The sequence below is a fragment of the Cynocephalus volans genome, chromosome 1 (assembly GCF_027409185.1).
Source record: "Cynocephalus volans isolate mCynVol1 chromosome 1, mCynVol1.pri, whole genome shotgun sequence".
Lineage (NCBI taxonomy): Eukaryota > Metazoa > Chordata > Mammalia > Dermoptera > Cynocephalidae > Cynocephalus > Cynocephalus volans.
Genome location: NC_084460.1, coordinates 246,581,796 through 246,601,579, shown reverse-complemented (window position 1 = coordinate 246,601,579; position 19,784 = coordinate 246,581,796). Strand labels below are relative to the sequence as shown.

Below are 19,784 nucleotides of genomic sequence, written 5' to 3'. Positions count from 1 at the left end.
AAACAGCATCTGGCTTCGAGAAGCTCCTCCCCTCTTCTCTCCTGCATTTTTGGCTAGTCAGAGGCAACAGCAATGGGCTGAACAAGGAGACATTCTCATCCTGCCCCACTTGCCAGTAGGATCTGTGTTCTGTGTGTCTCGGCTGAGTCTGAGCAGACCTTGGCCCTTGCCATAGAGAAGCCTTCACTGTCACTGTCTTGAACAACGAGGAGGAAGATCCTTTTTAGTCATATTTACTACTCCTGTGACATTTGTGTACTTCCAATGTAACTCTCTTGCTCACAGGTTGCAGCTTAGCAGTCTTGTTTTTACACCATAGGTTTGGGAGGGAGATGAATGTGAGCGAGAGATTGAATTCATTTTTGTTTTGTTCTTGGCAGGCAGTACATGCCACACTACTACCCTTCCTGCTCTTGTGCGCACACCTACCCTGATGATGCAGCCTTCACTGGATATCAAACCATTTATGTCTTTTCCAGTGGACAGTAGCTCTGCTGTTGGGCTCTTTCCAAATTTTAACACAGTGAGTAAATGCATTTTTATTTTATCTGTGCCCTCCTGAATCTCTTTCTTTCATTACATTTGCAAATAAGCAATAGATGTAGCCTGTTTCCAAAGTATGTAATTTTAGACCATGTATTGGTTATGTTGCTCAGCTGTGCTATGGAAGATGATGCTTCGGGGAGTTAGTCCAAACAATAGCTAGCATGTTTATTTCACAAATATTTCCACAGATGACTTTTCACCTGTTGCATTGCAAAATTTTGATAGACTTTACAGTAGCTTTAGAACCTATATCATTTCTAGGATGCTGTTCACATACATGCTCAAGAACACAATTTAGAGATATCAAACCACATTGATTTCTCTTCTACTAGAAAGAAAAAAAAATGACTGTAGGCTTTATCTCTCTGGGTGAATTTTTATTTGGGAGATATTTTAGATAAAATGTGACTGACACAAACAGAATTTTTATTTGGGGGCTGTGGTGAATTATGTGAATCTGACTGTTAGCAAAAAGAAAAAAAAACCTCATGTAAAACCTACATTAGTTATTTGCATTATACTTTGATATTCCCTTTAAAACATTTGATAAATATTAGTGAATTACCTATAATTACCAATGTTCTTCATTCAAATCAGTTGACCTTCTTTTATTTGAATGAAAGACATTTTGCAGGTGTGCCAAGTGGCGCATGACATCTTTCAACAATAGAATTCAGCATAAGAATCAGTTTGTAGCCAGATGCTAAACTTATAGTAAGAGAAAAATTTAGACAATTCAGGTGATTGCATGCTTTATGTCTGTTTGGTTGATAAATACTGTCGGATGGAGCATGATGGTCTACACAAATGAGACAGCGTTAAAATGCTGCCATAAAAAAAAAAAAGAAAAGAATTGCATTATCAACACCACCAGACAGCAAGCATCTGAAATATTGCCAAATGTTTCCTTTTGCAAACTTATCTTCTGTATGAAGTGAAAACAACAGGAGGATTTCTCCTCAAGAGTCATAAATAAAATCTGCTGACAGGCCTTCTGTTGGGGCTTAGTGTTGTAAGGTAATTACGGGGTCAGGGATCAGCCAACTTTTTAAAGAGCACTGGCCTTGACTCACTGAGTAAACAGTTGAATGTTTTTGTCTTCTTTGGGTTTTTCAGAGACAAATAAAACAGTTTAAAAAATATAATAAAGAGGTATAAAAAGGTGAGTGTTATTTCTAGTGCAGTGCAGCAGCTCAGTAAGAGAAATCACAACTGCCTTGGTTACATTAACCTGTTGGGAGTGACCCTCCCAAAGCACCACATTGCACCGTATTGTTTCAGAGAGCTTGAATTCAAGCACACCTATTCTATCCTCTACCAAAATGTGTGATAATTCAAACATAATTCAATTAAGAACTTCTTACATTTACCAGTTATTTGTATTTTGATTAATGTGCATTTGGCAGACAGCATTTATAGCCACTACAGAAGTCCAGTTACTATCAGGAAGCAGCACTGATAATACAGGTAGAAATAAATGTCTCCTGCTATGATTCACCTCTCTGTATTTTTTTTTTTTAACACAAATAATATGTGAATACTTATTTTAAAGATTCAAATAAAATATTAGCATTCTAGCCAAAATAAGAAAGTCACTGTCCCTTCACTTAAAAAAATTGCTGTCCACAACTGGTATCCACCCTTCCAGCCCCCTTCTAGAAGTATGTTATGTATATACCTAATTGGTCTTTTCACAACTGCAATTATATGATTAGATTCTTTCTTCAGTTATCAAAATGTCTTTCATATACCTCTTTGTTTTTAAGGGCTGTAAAACAAAAGTGGAGAGAATACTTTCATAAATTTTTTTTTTTTAAGATGAAAATACAATTTCATAATGGCTTCTTAATGTTGTGTAGGGGTTTACAGATGCACTAATATGTCTTTTTGTTTGTTTGAGTAATTGTACATAGCAATTAATCTTATATTTCAGAAAACCCAAAGAATAATCCTATTAATAGATGTTCATTTTTTTCCTTCTTGGGAGAAAACGTGTAATTTATAAATAAAAACACTGTTTAAGGTGACGAATACTGCAAAGAACTACATGAAATAATCATTTTACTCCCAGGGCATTTATTAGACAGAGAGTCCCACTGGTAGTGTATTAAAAATTAAGTGTTTCCAAGTGGGACCTTCTACCATCTAGTAGAAAAATAAATCTATAGCATCATTGGGTTACCTATGATATTTCACTATGTGTTGCAATTTAAATTACTCTAATCCTTTTCTATAGGCTTTTCCATTCCAGTATCCAACTTACCCAATAGATTTTCTATGGGAATTTCATGAAAATCATTGTCCTCATTTTGCTAGGAAAACACTATTACATCACTATTAATAATTATACTTGATTATTATATATTTGCGATGTTTTACATCCTTCAAATGACTCAGACCTCAGAACATTTTAGTAGGCCATGATTATTATTCTTATTGTCTAGCAGAGAACAAGTTACTAAGGGAAGAACTGAGACTTGAATTAAAATCTACCAACTTCAGAATTCATGTTCTGGCTCTTTCATGTCCTTTTAGGCCCATATCACCTCCCACTTAATTCGTTGTGAACAAAGCTCAATCAGAAATCTTTTGTGCTCTTTTCTGGATGCATGATAGACATCTTTCAGTAGAATCATTATGTAGAAAGAGGAAAGAATTTTTTTGAATATGTAAAATAGACCTCTACAAACAGTATCTATGACGCAGAATACATTTGAAAACAGCTATAATTTTTTGTTGACAAATGTTAAAAGTATATTGTACTTTATAGTCCTCTTGTTCTTTAAAAACCAAGGTAAACTCTACCATATCACTTTATTTTTAACCAAGGCTGACATTAGTAAATAAAGACGTGGGATCTATTTTAATCTCATAATTATTATCAGAAGAATGAAAACACTGTGCTCTGAGACCATAGCTGTAATGTTTTGGAAGTTTGAAGTTTTGCTATTTTCAGGTGGATGTAAAAATATATATAAAGTAATGATTTCCTCCTTTTTTTTTCTACAGTAGAGTATAATAATACTACATGAGAAACATAGCAAGAAAGGAGATTCTGTCCTATTCCAAAATAGAGTAGGTTCCCGTTTTATGCTAAGCTGTAGATGTAGAAATATATTTCACGGTCTTCTCTTAGTGGTTGTCTTGCCTTATATTCCACAACTGACGAAATCTCTGTCGGTGCTTGTGTATGAAGAATAAGCAAATAATTTCAGACACTGTCCAAACAGTGTTATGAAGAGACACGATAAGGAGGATGGAGTTTGGATCATTGATAATTTATGAAGGACTACATGTCAAGGATGCTTGACTGGAGAATGATGATGTTAACTCTGCGCTTCAGCAGTTGTACTTTACGGAGGGGCTGTTTTGAGTCATTTATAAGTAAAAGACTGTGCAAGCCCCAGCATAAATTTTTGAGGATCTCGACCTTTTCATTTAAAGCCTAACAGGCTTCTCTGCCTGGCTACCCACTAATGCTCACTTCCACCACTGCCATCCCACCTTCAAACTTTTGTCATTCACAGCTCAACTTAGATACCACCTCCTTCACAGGAGTCTTCTGTGACTCTTCAAGTCTGAATTAAGTCCCATCCTCTGTGTTTCCAAAGTACCCCTCGATTACCTCGATTATAGTTGTCACACCATAGTCTAATGACCTGATTGTGTCTTCTTCACTAGACTGTCAGATCCTTGAGGTCAAGGGTCATATCTTGTTCATTTTAGTAGGTTTGGTGTATGGCACAAGGTGCTCAATAAAATGTTTTTGAAGGAAGGAAGAGAGGAAGGGAGAAAAGGTCAGAGGAAAGAGCCCCATTTCCTTGGTTTTCAGTGTTCATATTCCCCCATCCAGCAAAGGGAATACTAACAATTCTGAGCCCCTTCTAAGTACTGAATGATAAGCCCAGGTATTTACTGTTATTTTTATTTTCCTGAGAACTGTCATCCTTTTTTAAATCCAAAAGCAAAAGTTAAACTTTCCTCCAGCTATAGCTCCCGGCCCTCTCTATGTGGAGGGTGCAGCATCTTCCCCCCTGCGTATGTTGCTTGTCATAGGCCCTGGTCGCAAGAGCATTTAGCTAAAAAACATAATTTTTAGTTACTGGATTTTATTGAAAACAGAATATATGCACCAAAGAGTACTGGATTTGGGGAGAGGTAAGCAAAATAGATAAAACAAAAATATCCTCATGCCCAAGGAATTTATAAGAAATAGAATAAGTAGACGTGAAAAATCCAGATGATAAAAACCAATATCCACAAAGTGAAAAAAAGTTACTGAACTTTATAGTGTTCAAGAAACACCAGAAAGAATAATTTTTATTTCTCAATAGAGCTATTTTTATTGTTTTGTTATTAATTTTACTTTAAATTGCCAAATGCTCCATGGTCATTCTTTAATTATTGTAAATAATGTTTTGGGAGCTGCCAAAATATGCACAATAGTTTCTTCCATTAGAATTAGAATCTGTCTCCTTACTGTGGATCCAGTTTTTATGTTTGTTCACAAACAACTAGAGTAATAAGTGTTTAGTTCCCCTTAAGAAGAAACTTAATCAGAATTGAAATAAATTACATATTTATGAAGATAGATAATATTAACTGAATATGATAAAATAAGTCCATTTAGAAGACACATTCATGCATGTACTGTTATGAACTAAATGTCTGTGTCTCCCCAAAATTCATATGCTGAAATCCTAACCCCCAATGTGATGGTATTTGGAGACAGGGGCTTTGGGAACTAATTAGGGTTATAACTAATTAAGGCCCTCATGATGAGATTAATGCCTTCATAAGAAGAAACAGGAGTGAGCTCTCCTCCTCTCTTTGCCATGTGAGGATACAGGAACAAGACAGGCATCTGTAGGCCAGGAAGAGAGCCTTCACCAAAACCCTACCATGCTGGCACCGTGATCTTGGGCTTCCAGCCTCTGGAACTTTGAGAAAATAAATTTTTTCTGTTGTTTAAGCCCCCAGTCTACGCTATTTTGTTATGGCTGCCCGAGCAGACTGAGACATGCACCCTATCTATATAACGTATGTGAGGATAAGTAGTAAAGTTTCTTTTTAACAGCCACATATTGTGTGCATGTACAGATGTATCTGTGTGACTCTCCAGTGCAATAGCTATAATCAAGAGCTACCTGGGGATCACAGTCACCTGTCAGCTTCTCTGCTGATTGACAGGTATTTTATATGTCTCTTTATTTAAAATGTCTTTGTGATTCCTGCCGTGTTTTTGCAATTTCTGTAGGAAAGCACAAGCTCAGTGGAGATCACTGCTGCTTTATTGCAGGAAGCTCAAAAATCTTATTTTTGTGAAAAATAACCTGATTTTTACTTCCTACTTTGAAATTCTTTTTTCCCTGACACATGAACAAACATGTGGAAAAGAATAAAGATTATTTTAAAGTATAAAGTCCCAAACCACTGTGTGATTCTTTAAATCATCCATGACAAGCTGTGAATTGATCTATATGATTACCATTTATTTTATCATTCTAGATCCTCTGGGTCATTCACCTTTCGGAAATATCAACAAATACTTAAAATTTTTCTTTCTTACAGTAGAAATAGTAATACATTATCAAGGAGGTACAAAAGAAAGAAATCGGGAATCAAAACCACATTTACTTTGCTGTTAATTCATGCCATGTTTCTCATGAGGTGTTATTGTAAGGAAACCTAAAGTAAACTAGGACATTTAACTTTTTGTCACCTGCCTTTAATACCTTTGTCTATTTAATAAAGGTCTTATTTAAACATTTCAGTACATATTTTTTCTTTTATTTAAATATTGTTCTATAACTTAAGTAGAATACTTCTGCTAATGTAACACAAATATGAATTTTTCCCTTTGAGTCTTTTTTACTCTAATAGTGCTTGCTGTCTTTAAAAAGTCATGTTTTTAATATTTCTTGGGATATTGGCATGTCCAGCTGACTCTACTTGAACTGACACATTTATCACAGTCAAATAAAAAAGAAAATATGGTTGTAATTTTATTTTTAGTGGTATGCTTTAAAATATATTGAAGGGTCATGTTCTTTTATATGTTCTAAAGAAGTGTATAGAATTAAAATACTCTGAGTTGAAATTTTCCATGGTTAATCAAATTCACTTGAAGAAGGGAGAGGTTGACCTACTATTGGGCTTAGATAAGTCAACAGTAACGCTCCCCAGATGATTAGAAAAAAAATGATTATAAGAAATCTTTGAAATTTGGTATAAAGCTAACAAAGATTTTATGTAAATGTTTAAGCATAGATTTCTATGCCTAGAAAATTTTACATCCATATTAAATTTGACAGAGAGAAAAATTATGTAAACATGACCATTGGGAGGAAAAAAACTACGTAGTAACCATCTGCACTATTGTCTCTCTTCAAACCACAGACATATCCTTTTAAAACTTATCTCATGTCCCTTACCTTACACAAAAGTCTCAAGATTAATCTTACTAAAAAGACTTTGTGTTCGAATCTCCCTTTTCTCTACTCACTCTTGAAATCCCTTCAGAACATGTAGATATTATTTATATGGTATGGATAAATGGATAAATGGATAAATGTATGTTTGTATAATGTGTAGTTATATTTGTTCTTTCTCCTTAATAAGTAAGTTATTTGTTCAGGGCATCGAAGGGAAGTCATTTATTCACAACCATTTACTGCATGTCTACATGTTCCGGTCATGGTGCTAAGGAGGGGCTATAGTGATGAATAAGACAGAAGTTGGTCACTGTTTGATAGGAATTATTTCCTCCTCTTATATAATTCACCACAACATAGTACAGGATTCTGCTCATAGTGAACAGTCACTTTAGTTGATAAAAGCTTCCAAGAGACATCAGATTAAGATTTTGCTGGGCCCTTGTGAGGTAAAGGAATATAAGGAAAGAGGCAAATGTGAAAAGAGGCATCTGTAGTCTCACCATGCTGTGTCCTCTTGAGTGTCCCTTTCATTATCCTAGTCTCAACCTCACATGGCACGAGGGCCTCGTCTTCAATGCTAGAGTTTCAAGGATTATGTGTACTTGGAGGGTACATCAGATTTTCTGGCAAGACAGGTCTTTAGTCTTGGCACTGTTCTGGGACAACATTTTTCAAGAGTAGAGTCAACTTGGAAAAAGTGTCTATGCTGGGCCCTCTTCTTAAAAACTTTCGTCTTATTCTTAATATTCTTGACAAATCTTCAGTTAACTTTTTTTTTTTTTTTTTTCCTTCCTTTTCCAGTTAACTTTTAAAAAGAAGAAACCAACCTTGTTCTTAGCTTCTCCTCGTGACCAAGCCTTTTTGTACCTGTAGTAAAGTAGGAGAGATTAATAAATACAAAAAAGTAGCAAAACATTATTGTACAAAACATCCCTCCAGCCCAGAAAAAGTATTTCTAAATTAGTTGTTCTATGAATTTGATGGTGGTGGTCCCTGAACATCTTTTATGAAAAGCTTGGGAACCCATCCAATAACACAGATCTTTTTTTATTTTTTTTCCTTCCCTCAAGAATCTTGTGTTCAGAATTAAGTCTCAAATCTCTCTGGGTGGTGGGGAGACATGCTTTTGAATCTTCAAGTTCCTTTACTCCTTTGAGTATTTGAAGGTGCTGAAGGTGAATTGGAGTGCTGTTTAACAATCTATGAAGTTTCAGTGTCTTTGCAGAGCTCAGTAGGAATCTTGGAAAAATACTTTTTTCACAGATTTAGCTTTTAGTTTAGGTTTTCTTACTTTATTATGTTCTGATTCTTGAAATAAAATGAAAAAAACTATAAATTATACAAATGACGCTTGGTTTTCATGGAATTCTAGTATCAAAGGGCTTTAGCATATTTTAAAGATAGTCTACAATTAATTATAACACATCCACTTGTGAAATAGGCTACATGGGTCATTATTGTACCCTTTTTGCAGATCAGAAGATTGAAGAATATAATCCGGTCTTCTCATTTCTTCCAATAAAGAGCTCTACCACTAAAAAGGAAAAACAAAATTTCTAAATATCAGACATGCAAGAGCTGCTCTTCATAATACCATATCCTGAATTTAAATATTTAAATGTGTATATTTCTTACAGGTTATTCATGTGGGAACTCTTTTTTTCTTTAGGTATCCAGAAAATCTTTGTGACTTTTAAAGTTAGGTTGAAAATTGTCCTTTGCAGTACATTCTATTTAAAAGATAGATTCGTACTGTCAGTCTCATACTCATTTTCTCTTATTGTGAATACAGTTTCTAGAGCCAACTAAAAGATCTATGTGGTATAGTAGAAAATAGATCTTATCTCTTTCACGTGCTTATGATTTACAAATAATTAGATGTGCACAGAAAGAAATTCTCCAACAACTAAAACACGCCTGGACCTAATTTCTTTGTTTTTCCTGGGTAGACACCAAACTTCTATCATATGTAATATGACTCATTGTTGTAACAATATAATCAAACACACAAAATCTTCATTTCCACAAATGAGCTGAAACTATTAGATGCTAAAATCATTACTAATGGCTGCTATCACATGATATACTTTTGAAGTACTTATCTTCTAAAGGAGGTGGTGGCATATATTTATTCAGTCACTCACTCATTCATCAGTTATATCCCACCTCCTCCCAAAAGATATTTGGAGAGTTCTCTCTGATCTCAGAGAAGTAACTCCATTTGTTCTAAAGGGAGCCTCTAAAAGTCCTACCTGGCTTTCATTCTTCATGCTGCCCAGGGAAGCAGGAGCCAGAATGAAGGAGAGAAGGGAGAGTGATCCACTTTATTATAAAGGAAAAGAGCACTGGAACTAGGAGTCAGAAGACCCATGCCTGGAATCATTTTCTTTGATCTAGAGAAAGTCACTTAATACCACTTTTCCTCATTCTAGAACTAGGGGCGATAATACCTTCCTAGTCTATATCATTACATCATGAAAATTTGAGTTTATTATATTTATGGAGAATTGAGGGTATGATGATATTTAGAAATTTTTTGGAATTTATTTAGAGTCTACAAAAATAAATCACAAATATGTAATATATCACCATACTATTTTTAATAATTTTAAATATCCATGAATATCAAATGAGATGACGTTTATGAAAAGAACCCAAAACAGCAAAGCTCTATTCTTATAATATTATTTTTATTAATATTTATATCCACTTGATCTCATCTTCCTAACTACCTTAAATAAACCAAGTTATGTTTATTACTGAGTTATGTTTATTACTTTGTTCATTAGAGCAATCCTAATATAGCTAAGACCTTGAGTTTAAGAAATTTACACTCCAGTTTAAAATAGTTATGCCTGGTCCTTAGCAGTTGCACTTTATGTTAGCCAAATGAGATAATGGTAGGGCATACTTAAAGATCAGAGTCACCTGGCTGCCTGGAAGCAATAACAAGGAGCTGCAGCTGAATTTGGAGCAAGGCTGGGGAGAGGATATATTGAGTAGAGGTTGGGAATTACCACAACTGGTTCACTTGGATTCTATTTTTCCCTGCTTACCTTCAATGATATTTAGGCTTTAGAGGCTTCATGCGAAAGTATTTTGAAACAGAGCTGTGTAACTGTGACGCATTGTCATTGAGCCCTAAGACATAATGCTGTTTTCTGTTATATTTTTAAAGTACTCTTGGCTTCCAAACATAGACTCTTTATCCCCACATTATTCATTAATCAAGCTGAAACTAGGTTAAAATGGCTATTTAAAAAAATTTTTAAACTCAATCATAATACTCAACATATCAAATTATTCTTCATGCATTGATAACAGAAATTTATTTCAAAAGTTCCTTGGACTTTTGACTGTAACACAACTCCCTTTACCCTACCCACCCCCAACCCCCACACACACCTTTTTTCCTGAATTTAAATTGTAAATGGCATGAGAAGGATCCCCTTAACCTGTGCTCTGAACACCCAACTGTAAATTTCCAGCTTACGCAAAAAAGATTAATAGTTTTATATTCTATCCCAAAGTATTATATACACCCTAAGTGTATGTACATATGTATGAAAACTATTTTTTCTCAGAATGCAAATATCAGCCTAAATAAAATTTTTTAGATTATATAAGCCAAAATATTCATAGCTCCATAGTTATCAGTAACAGCAGAAAAATGTCAGTCTTTAGATTTTGGGAGGTGGGGGAGGGTTAAAACTGGTACATTTTAAATCAGTTCCTTCAGAACTTTCTAGAAAGCCTGTAGCACACAGCTTATCACTCCTGTGCAATCAGATCCTCCATTGTCTTCAGAGAAAAAGCTGCTGCCTCACAAGCCTGGCCCCTTTAATGGATGAGTAGCTTCTGAAGAAGCATTGTGACACCCAGATGTGTTCTTTGAATTTACACTTCTGGGGAACAGTCATTTTGTTACAGTGCAAGGGTAATACCAGAATATCCTGAGAGTCAGTCATCACAGGAAATTATCAGCAATTCATAGACTTTTCCTTTCTGAGTTTGCTTCAGCCTCGTAGGTAATCACAAAAGATTATAGTCTCCATTTCAGCTTTCATATCGCTGAAATTTTCTTCTCTGCCAAAAGTGTGATTGATTTCCAGAGGCCAGCTTTTAACCCCAGTTTTGGAAGGGCCAATCGAACTGTAGTGGTTTGATAACTGCCAGCAATTGATATTGTAATATTGTTCTGTTGTGAGGCAGAGATTTAGTGATTCTTGACTAATTATACAAAATCTTTTAAATGAAGTGACATTTCAACTTCTCGTTAGATATAGGTTTTTGTCCAATTTTAGCAAAGGTGTTAGAGGTTGCAGGGAGGTGGAGGATGCATAAAAATTTCAAATGCGTGTTGTGAAGACTTTGAAGGGCCAAGCATCCTGATAGACTGAATTTCAGAAAGAAAAGCAGAATAATTCAGAAAGGTTTCAGAAAATCTTCATAAGGAGAGGATTGATAATAAATGCAAATGATTATTACCTCATAACATTAAATCTTTTCGTGAATGTTACTAAGAGATTTGACGTGTTTCATGACAACTTGCTATGTGGTTCATGTAGGTTTTTCTCCATTCCTTGATTAGAAGTTCTTGATACCATACCCATGGCCAAAATAAAAGCAAACTGGATGCATTATTAACTTGGTGATTCCATTTGCTGTATTCATTTTTCCCATATATATGAGTATGTATTGGTCTAGTCAGAACATATAGGGTCAGAGAAGACTTTGTGTATATTTGAAATAAATTTGGTAGATAAAATAGTATTGCCTTGAAGTGACTACATTTCCTTACAAATTGAAAAGAAAAGGAGTACAATTCAGTTAAACTACTTTCGTTTGAGCTATAGACTCCTTGCAATCATTTAAAAATAATTATAAATCACATGGACAAATGTTAAGTGTCAAGCTGCACCATTAACAGAGCCTTATTCAATAAAGCAATTATCTCTGCAGAAAGCAGAGTGAAGCACTTTATTAAAGCTCTTTATGTTACAACTACTTTATATTTTGTATAATATAAATGCAGAGACAAACTTGAACCAAAAATGTTTTCTACTTAGAAGAGCTAATATGTGTACACATATACATTCATACCAAAGGACAATAGCAAGATGACATGACATAAAATATTATTGATATCTCCTGTCCACAAAACCACTCAGGGACCAATTTCCTAATTAAAGCCCTAGAATGTTAAGTGTGACAAGGTGAGTCTGCAGGAAGGAGCACCAGTAGAATCAACACTGATATGGTCGTGACATCCTTGGATGGGAATCAGGGAAACAGATAAAATACAGGATGCCCAGTTAGAGCTGAATTTTAGGTAAACAACAAATAATGTTTAGTGTGAGTATGTGCCATGCAATGTTTGTTTATGTAAGTATATATTTAGTATAAGTATGTATCAAATATTGCATGGCACATGTATATAAATAAATATATATATATTTAGTATAAGTATGTATCAAACATTGCATAGCACATATATATAAATAAATATATATATATATATTTTAATTCAACATTAACTGGGCATTTTATATTTTATATAAGTCTGGCAACCATAGAAGGAAATGTGAATTCTGGGCTTACCTGAGGAGGCTCAAACAAGTTACTAAAATTCTCCAAACCTATTCTCATTTTTAAGTAAAGAAGTTGGACTAAATTTGGGTGGTGGATCTGGGGCCTGACCTACCTGCTTTTACCAGAACTCAGTTTTCAATGTTTTATTGTATTGAATTTCCAGTTACGATTCTGTTTGGGGATAAGAGGATAGGGGGTAGGAAAGGTTCTGGGGCTCAAAGCAAGACAAAAAACAAGTTTGAAAATGTAGATGATCCCTGACATTTTACTAATGTGTAAAGAGTATGTATGTGGCAAGGGGAGTAAAAGCCTGAGATGCTTAGGATTAGAACACTGCTGATTTGCTGCTTTGCGTGGAGCCTCACCAGTCCTCTACTGTCATAGTTCATACTGCAAGGATGAGAAACGTGTTTTCCTCCGCTAGGGGGGAAAAACATATCATTTCCACTTTGCTTTGCAGAATGAAGAATATATCCAAACAGGCCTGGGTTTCTACTTTTACACTTCTTCCTGCCTGATGGCGTTTTCTTTTCATCTCACACCTTTTTAATTTGTATCATGGACCTTAGCATCAGGATATACCTGGTTGGTTACTGAGCAGCCTTTCAAACTTAGCTTTCACAGAATAGTTTTGAAAGGGTATCTGTCAATGCACTTAGCTGTTCTGGAGGTGTATTGATTTTTAAATCAAGAAAGCTCATTACTTCCCTAGTCTCTTAGAAAGCACTTGTAACATTTTTTAGCCCATTTAACAGAAAACTAGCAAATACATTCTTACTTACTTGGATTTGGAGATTCAGCCACAACAGTTTTTAAAACTACATAAGTATCAGCAAATAGTCTTTGGTTACTCATATGACTTTTTTTTTTTTTTTCCTCCTAAAGGATAAAGAATTCTATTTTTAAAAAGATATTCCTCAGACTCATTTTTGGCACTGAATTTTATGTTATGGAAATTTAATCTTTGGGGGTTGTTTTCAAATCACTATTTTAAAAAGAACAAAAGGAAAAACCCTAAACTGAGTACCATCTTCTATCTCAAATGTTTGGCCTGTTTTTCCAAACTTCAGGGTGGATCTCATCTTCAAATGTGCTATGGAATAATCACTTCTCATGATCTGTATTCAAATAAATCTCTGCCTTATTTAGTATTTTATGCATATAAAAAACTGTTCTTTAGTTTTTATTTGTGAAATGATGTATTTCTCCTTTTATTTCACCCTGAGGAGATACATTACTAAATAACACAGGAAATACCCAACCCATTTACTTTAGATTCTCTTGGTGAATCCAGTTGCTGTTCCCATCAATTTGAATAATTTACTCCAGCCAGATTGCTGATATTTATCTTTGAGTGATATAGTTCATTGTCAACTATACATGCCTTGGACTGTTGTTGTTTTAAAAAATTTGGATATATCTTATTGTGAAATATAAAGTGTAAGTACTTGGAGGACAGTAACTTCTTCATAGACAAAAAAATACTAGTAGTATTTATCATCATTTAATTTCTTCTTCTGGATTATTAAAATTCACAGTAGAAGAAAATTCTTTTTAGTTCCCTAGAAGATCCCAGGTAGTTTTTTATTCTTTTTAAAAAATTGTAATTTTTTTCATATTCCCTCAAAAGAGCATCTAACAGTACCATATGAAATTTTTGTTATGTTACCTTTGAAAGATGTTGCAGATCTTTCAGATCTCTATGTATACTTTGACCAAAAATTATTTTAGTTATAGGAAAATCAAATTTTAAAGATAAAATAAAGACCCTTGTTTTTGTTTTTGTTTTTTTGCATCCTGAAGGAAAAACACCTTTCTCTCCTAAGGTTTCCAGTCACATCTAGGCATTTGCTTATTCAAGAGTGGAAACAAAAAAAAGCACAGGGTTTCCTTAACAGACAGAATTCATCTCATTACCTTAATCTTTTTTCCCTACACACTGAAAGCAGCAGTTGCAATTGGAGTTGAGGTTGGTCTGGGCTTCCTTAATACTTCACATTAACCACCACATCTTTCAATATGTATTTTTAAAACTGAATATGAATGCATATGCGATAGAATGTCAATTCTTTGGTTTACTCATCAAAAGCTCGAATAGGAACATCAACACCCAAAACATTACTGGGTATGTGTGTGTTAGTGATAACGAAATACGACTGAACATCCATTTAAGTCCCATACCCACTGCGGAAAGAAGTTGAAAGTCTTATTTGTTAACCTGAACTTTTTGAAATGTTCTTTGATGTGGCTTCTTAAATTACCCAGCAACATAACTACAGCTTTGCTGCATCACTCTTGATCCCTGGCGGCATGGAAAATCACCAGGTGTGTGGAGCCAGCCAGGAAAATGGAACATTTTACATTTGTACTGACCATATTTGTTACTTAACAGGGATCTACTGTCAGAGTTAGACATTTAGCTTCAGTTGGGTACATAAGTCTAACCTTATGGCATCTCGCATTAGCAAAATAACTACTGTCTGAAAAAGAACTTAAAAATTATTCTTTCTGGGCCGACCCCGTGGCTCACTTGGGAGAGTGCGGCGCTGGGAGCGCCTAGGCTGCGGGTTCAGATCCTATATAGGGATGGCCGGTGAGCTCACTGGCTGAGCGTGGTGCGGGCGACACCAAGCCAAGGGTTCCGATCCCCTTACCAGTCACAAAAGAAGAAAAAAAATTATTCTTTCTACCCAGAACAATTTAAAACAATTTGTCAACAGTGTAACTAGGTTTCCACTAAAGACGGGAAGACGTTGAAACCATCTTTTTCCAGTTTGTAACTCTTTAAGGTTCTAAGAGCTTTAAAGATGAAATACATTATTTTGTTGTAATATCTTCACAACAACTGTTAAATTTTAGTACTTATTTTAAAAACAAAAGAAGTAACTCATGGTCATTTTGCTGTTTGCTAACCAAGTACCAGGCCAACCACACCCTACAGAAACCCACCAGGAAGGTCTCCAGACGACATGTGTAGTACTTAGCACTCATTCTTAGAGAACTTACAAAATGCAGTTTACTCTAGTTTCCCTTTCTTTTGGGGGATATGGATATGATGATGGTGGTGGCTCTGAAATCAGTTGTCTTGGTATTTGGCAGTTGAAGAAAATCCTCTGCAGATATCTCACAGACCACATTGAAAGCTAAGGAGCGTGACTTTTAATCTACAGTTTTTACCAGTCATATGATTCTGAATTCTGTATCAACTTCCCTAAATCATTGAAGGGATATTTTACATGTTTAGTATAGCTTTACATGTAAAAGTATATGAATCACAGTGACAAGGCAACCATAATGTTTTAGGAATTCTCCTGTTTTATTTTTTTTCATGGTACTTAGGACACTCTGAAAATGCCTTATTTATTACTTTATATATTTAGGTCTCTCTGACTAGAATGTTGGATTTTTGAAGGCTTGTTCACCACAGTGTGCTCAGTTTCTAAAATAGCATAAGGCAGGTACTTAACAAACTTCTGTTAAATGAATAAATTTTCAGGAAAAAATAAGGTAAATATATAAACAAATTGAAAACTGTGCATTTATAAAAGTGTGATGTGTTGGAAAGGAGCAAAAACATCCCAAGGACAGAACTTTATATTTAAATTTGATATGAAACCCTTAATCTCTAAAAGGGTTGCATGTTAGACTGTCAGAGTAATCTAGAAGAAGGGCATTATTTTATGGAAGAAACACAAATCTCTTAGCATTCTGTATGGTTATTTTTTATTCTTCAAATAAATAAATAAAACCAAGATTAAATTTTGCCGAAAAACTACTAGAAAATGCAGAGTTTAGTCTTCTTTTCAAAACAGATCTTCCAAATCACCAGATTTTTTTTCCTTAGTTGTCCTTTTTTGTCACTGGAATGTACAACTCTTGTTTGATGAATCCCAGGGCTTTTCAAAGAGAGCCTTGACAATGTGGAATTTATGTGAAAGATGTCAAGCTTTCTAGATTGTTTCTGATAGGCTGTCTCACTTCTGAACTGATTCCGCTTATATTTTCTACAGGAATATTGACTGCCACTAGGGAGGCTCCGGAAAAGTGGAGAAAGAGGAAATCCTAGTCCTACTTAATTTCTGCAGCAATCAGATGCTGCCAATTCTCAACCAGCCTCAAAATACTTAGAAGCCTACAACATTTTGATCAAATCGTAGTACGTAGTACTAGTTGTGCCAGTAGAAATAATAACAAGAATAGTTTTATTGGGTCTGGGACTTAGATATAATGTGACCTGTCTATTATTTTCTGAAGTGAGTTTTGTGTTATTTTAGCCTTTGTAATGGTTCTGAATGACTGGTTAACTTTCTGCTGGGGTAATTGTATCCCAGTAGAAAGGGGCACAGTTGATGTTGCTATTTTCAAGGCATGGCCAATGTGTGGTTGCAGCAAAGTGGTGGGGATTCTTGGGGAAGCACCTTTCCAAACATTTGACTCTTGTTTTAATCAACAGTCTGTGTAGAGAATGACATGCGATTTGTCTTTCTTTCAGCAGCACTGATGGCATTCAGGTGGGGAGCCCTGTCAGGGTGCTCTGGGTAGGAAAGGCAGCGTCAGTACGGCAAGTCTCGGCTTTTACACATTCCAGATACAAAATTGCAGGTCTTGCGGTAGCGCGCAATCCATGTGGTTTATTTTTTATTAAGCCTTCTGATTTGAAATCCAAAATAGTACAAAGTTGTATGGCTGAATTAATGTTGCCAACAATATGCAATCGTTTGTATTTCTTGATCCTGGAGAGAAAAAAATTGTCTTTGTCATAGTTGTATCTGTTTTGTTTCTAAGTTTTTAAGGATTTGAATAAAGTAAAACATTAACAAAGGCATGTGGTCAGAGTATTTAAATATGAAAAGCAAAACCTTTTTTGAAGTAACTTTAGAGAAATATTGCTCTTCAGTGATGCAGCTTTCACTTTAAAATATGTCGCTTCATGAATATTTGAAGTTCTAATGAGACCCTGTTGTCACATCCTTTTTCATAAGTCTGATATTGAAAAAGGAAAGGATGAAAAATAGTTATTCTTTTTGTACTAGTGTAATTCAGTAATATCACAGTTAAAATGTTGATGCTTAGCCAAACTTCCAGAAGGCTGTAAGTCACAAGGGATTAGTAGCTGAAACCCTCTTTGCAGCAAATCAAGGACAGGTGCAAATAATGACTGCCACCTGCTAATGTGTAATCTCTAAGTATTCCCAGAACTTTTTTTTTTTTTTTCTGTGTGCACACCCAACAGTCATAATGGGGAAAGAGGACAGGACAGTCCTAATTTTTATTTCTGGCTTTCCCGAAGTTGCACAAGAAGAAATGGGTATATTCTAAGAGCTGAAATGGGTCAGAAGGAGAAAATCCAGACTCACTTCTCCAAGGAACTTTTTCCTAAGTACCAAGTCGGTATTATGTGTGGTTTGTATAGGAAGCTGACTAGACCACAGAAGCTCCAGGAACGCGCACTCATCCACTCTCCCCAAAGCCCACACCCCACAGCAGCGCCACACACAACACCTCACATGCCTGCACGGTGTTCCTTTAGCAAGGAACTGTGGCGGGAGACTCCTGCCTGAGTTCCGATTCTAGCTCCAACACCTACAGACAGGAGGGTGATAAGTCATGGCAGCTCTCAGAGCCTTGGATTCCTCAATTGTAAAACAAGGATAATAGTCATATCTGCCTCATATGATAGTGGAGACTACATAAGATAATCCCTTAGTATAGTTCTTGGCACATAGTAAGAGCTCTGTAAATGTAAGCTCCTCTTACTATGCTGTAATTATTGTTATTACACAGCTAGAAAAAGGAACTAAAAAGCAAATACTCCTGAGAGGATAACACATTGATGTCACTGTTAAAGGAGGATGCTGGATGCTTAAAGAGAAAAATCAGAAAAGGGGGAAGAAGCCCAATGCAGGGGAGGGGCAGAGGAGACAGAACTTTTTGTGGCTTCTTATGGCTCATTATTTTGCTTAATGATGACTTCTCTTCCATGCTTCCGATTAAACACTCTGTAGTATCTTTTTCACTTTTAAACTTTTAAAATTATGCCCTTTCTTGTGTTTGACAGATCTCCCCGTCTAGTCTAAGATGGCATCTGAAATATTGTAGGCCTCCAAAAATGTTTGTTTGATGATCTGATTTTAGATTTTGAAAATCAAAAACCTGGTTTCTATTTCTGTTTAGTAGGAAAGCTAGCCAGGCCTACTATATTGTATAAGTAATAAGTGTTTACCAAATGCTTTTTAGAACATTGGTTAAAACAGATGGTTAAGTCTAAGGTGTGATTCACCCATCATTAATAACAGCATAGATAAAAAGAAAGCCCTGTATAATTCTTGAGTCATCTTTTTGCTTTTTAATGAGGTGGTACCCAGTTCGCTGCCATTACCAACCAGCCTTGTTTGATGGCAAGTTAAATCATTTTAAGACTCTTACAAGAATACAACTCGAATTTCAAGCTTTTTGAAAAGTATTAGGGTAGTTGAACAAGTTTGTAACTCTTATTTTCTCTGCCTAAAGTTCCATTTAGCAAAATTACCTATAGACTAAATATAATCTAGTATTATGTCAGGTCACTTGATCACATAGCGCCTATCTTAGATTCACCCTACCTTTAGTGAAGTGTTGCAGTGTGTTTCTTTTCCCTGTGTCTAGGTTCTACTTGCAGCTGCATATTTTTCTATGATTGCTTTTACTGTGCAGATGTAAATTACTTTTTGGTATACTCAATGAAAGTAATGATCTTTCTAAAAATTCACACAGATTTCATACCCATAATCTTGGTGAATACACCAAAGAAACCTGTTTGTTCTCATTTTGGTATTGAAAATATAATAGATGGTGTGATAAGACCAGCTTCATTAATTCACTTTATAAGCACTATAATAAATAGTTAATTCATCCATACAGAGCCTCCAGTTACCTCCTCAATTCCTGGTAACAGCCGCAACCCTGTCTTTCATTTTTATTATCTACGAGTTAATTGCACAAATATGTTTTGCTTTGTATTTCTGCATGATTTTCATTACAAAAAGTGGCAAGTGTTAACTCTTATTGCTTTTTAGTTAGTAAGCATTTCAGGCTTTTCACTCAATGATGAGCAAGGAAAGGCTTTTCACTCAATGATGAGCAAGGAAAGTGGATTTTTAAAACTTTCCACTGTAAATATGCTTGCTAGTCTCAAAATTCCATATGACTACTTCTAACTTTTACTTTTTT

The 19,784-nt window shown here is 35.2% G+C and overlaps 1 protein-coding gene across 5 annotated transcripts in view; it reads left to right on the top strand.

The window, feature by feature from the left end:
• ZNF385B (zinc finger protein 385B) overlaps positions 1-19,784 on the top strand; it is a 295,165-nt gene that overhangs the window by 213,041 nt on the left and 62,340 nt on the right. For all 5 annotated transcript variants that reach the window (XM_063097001.1, XM_063096993.1, XM_063097018.1 and 2 more), the window contains one exon: positions 381-523. In XM_063097001.1, the coding sequence (XP_062953071.1) occupies positions 381-523 (143 nt within the window). The remainder of the gene's footprint in view (positions 1-380; positions 524-19,784) is intronic.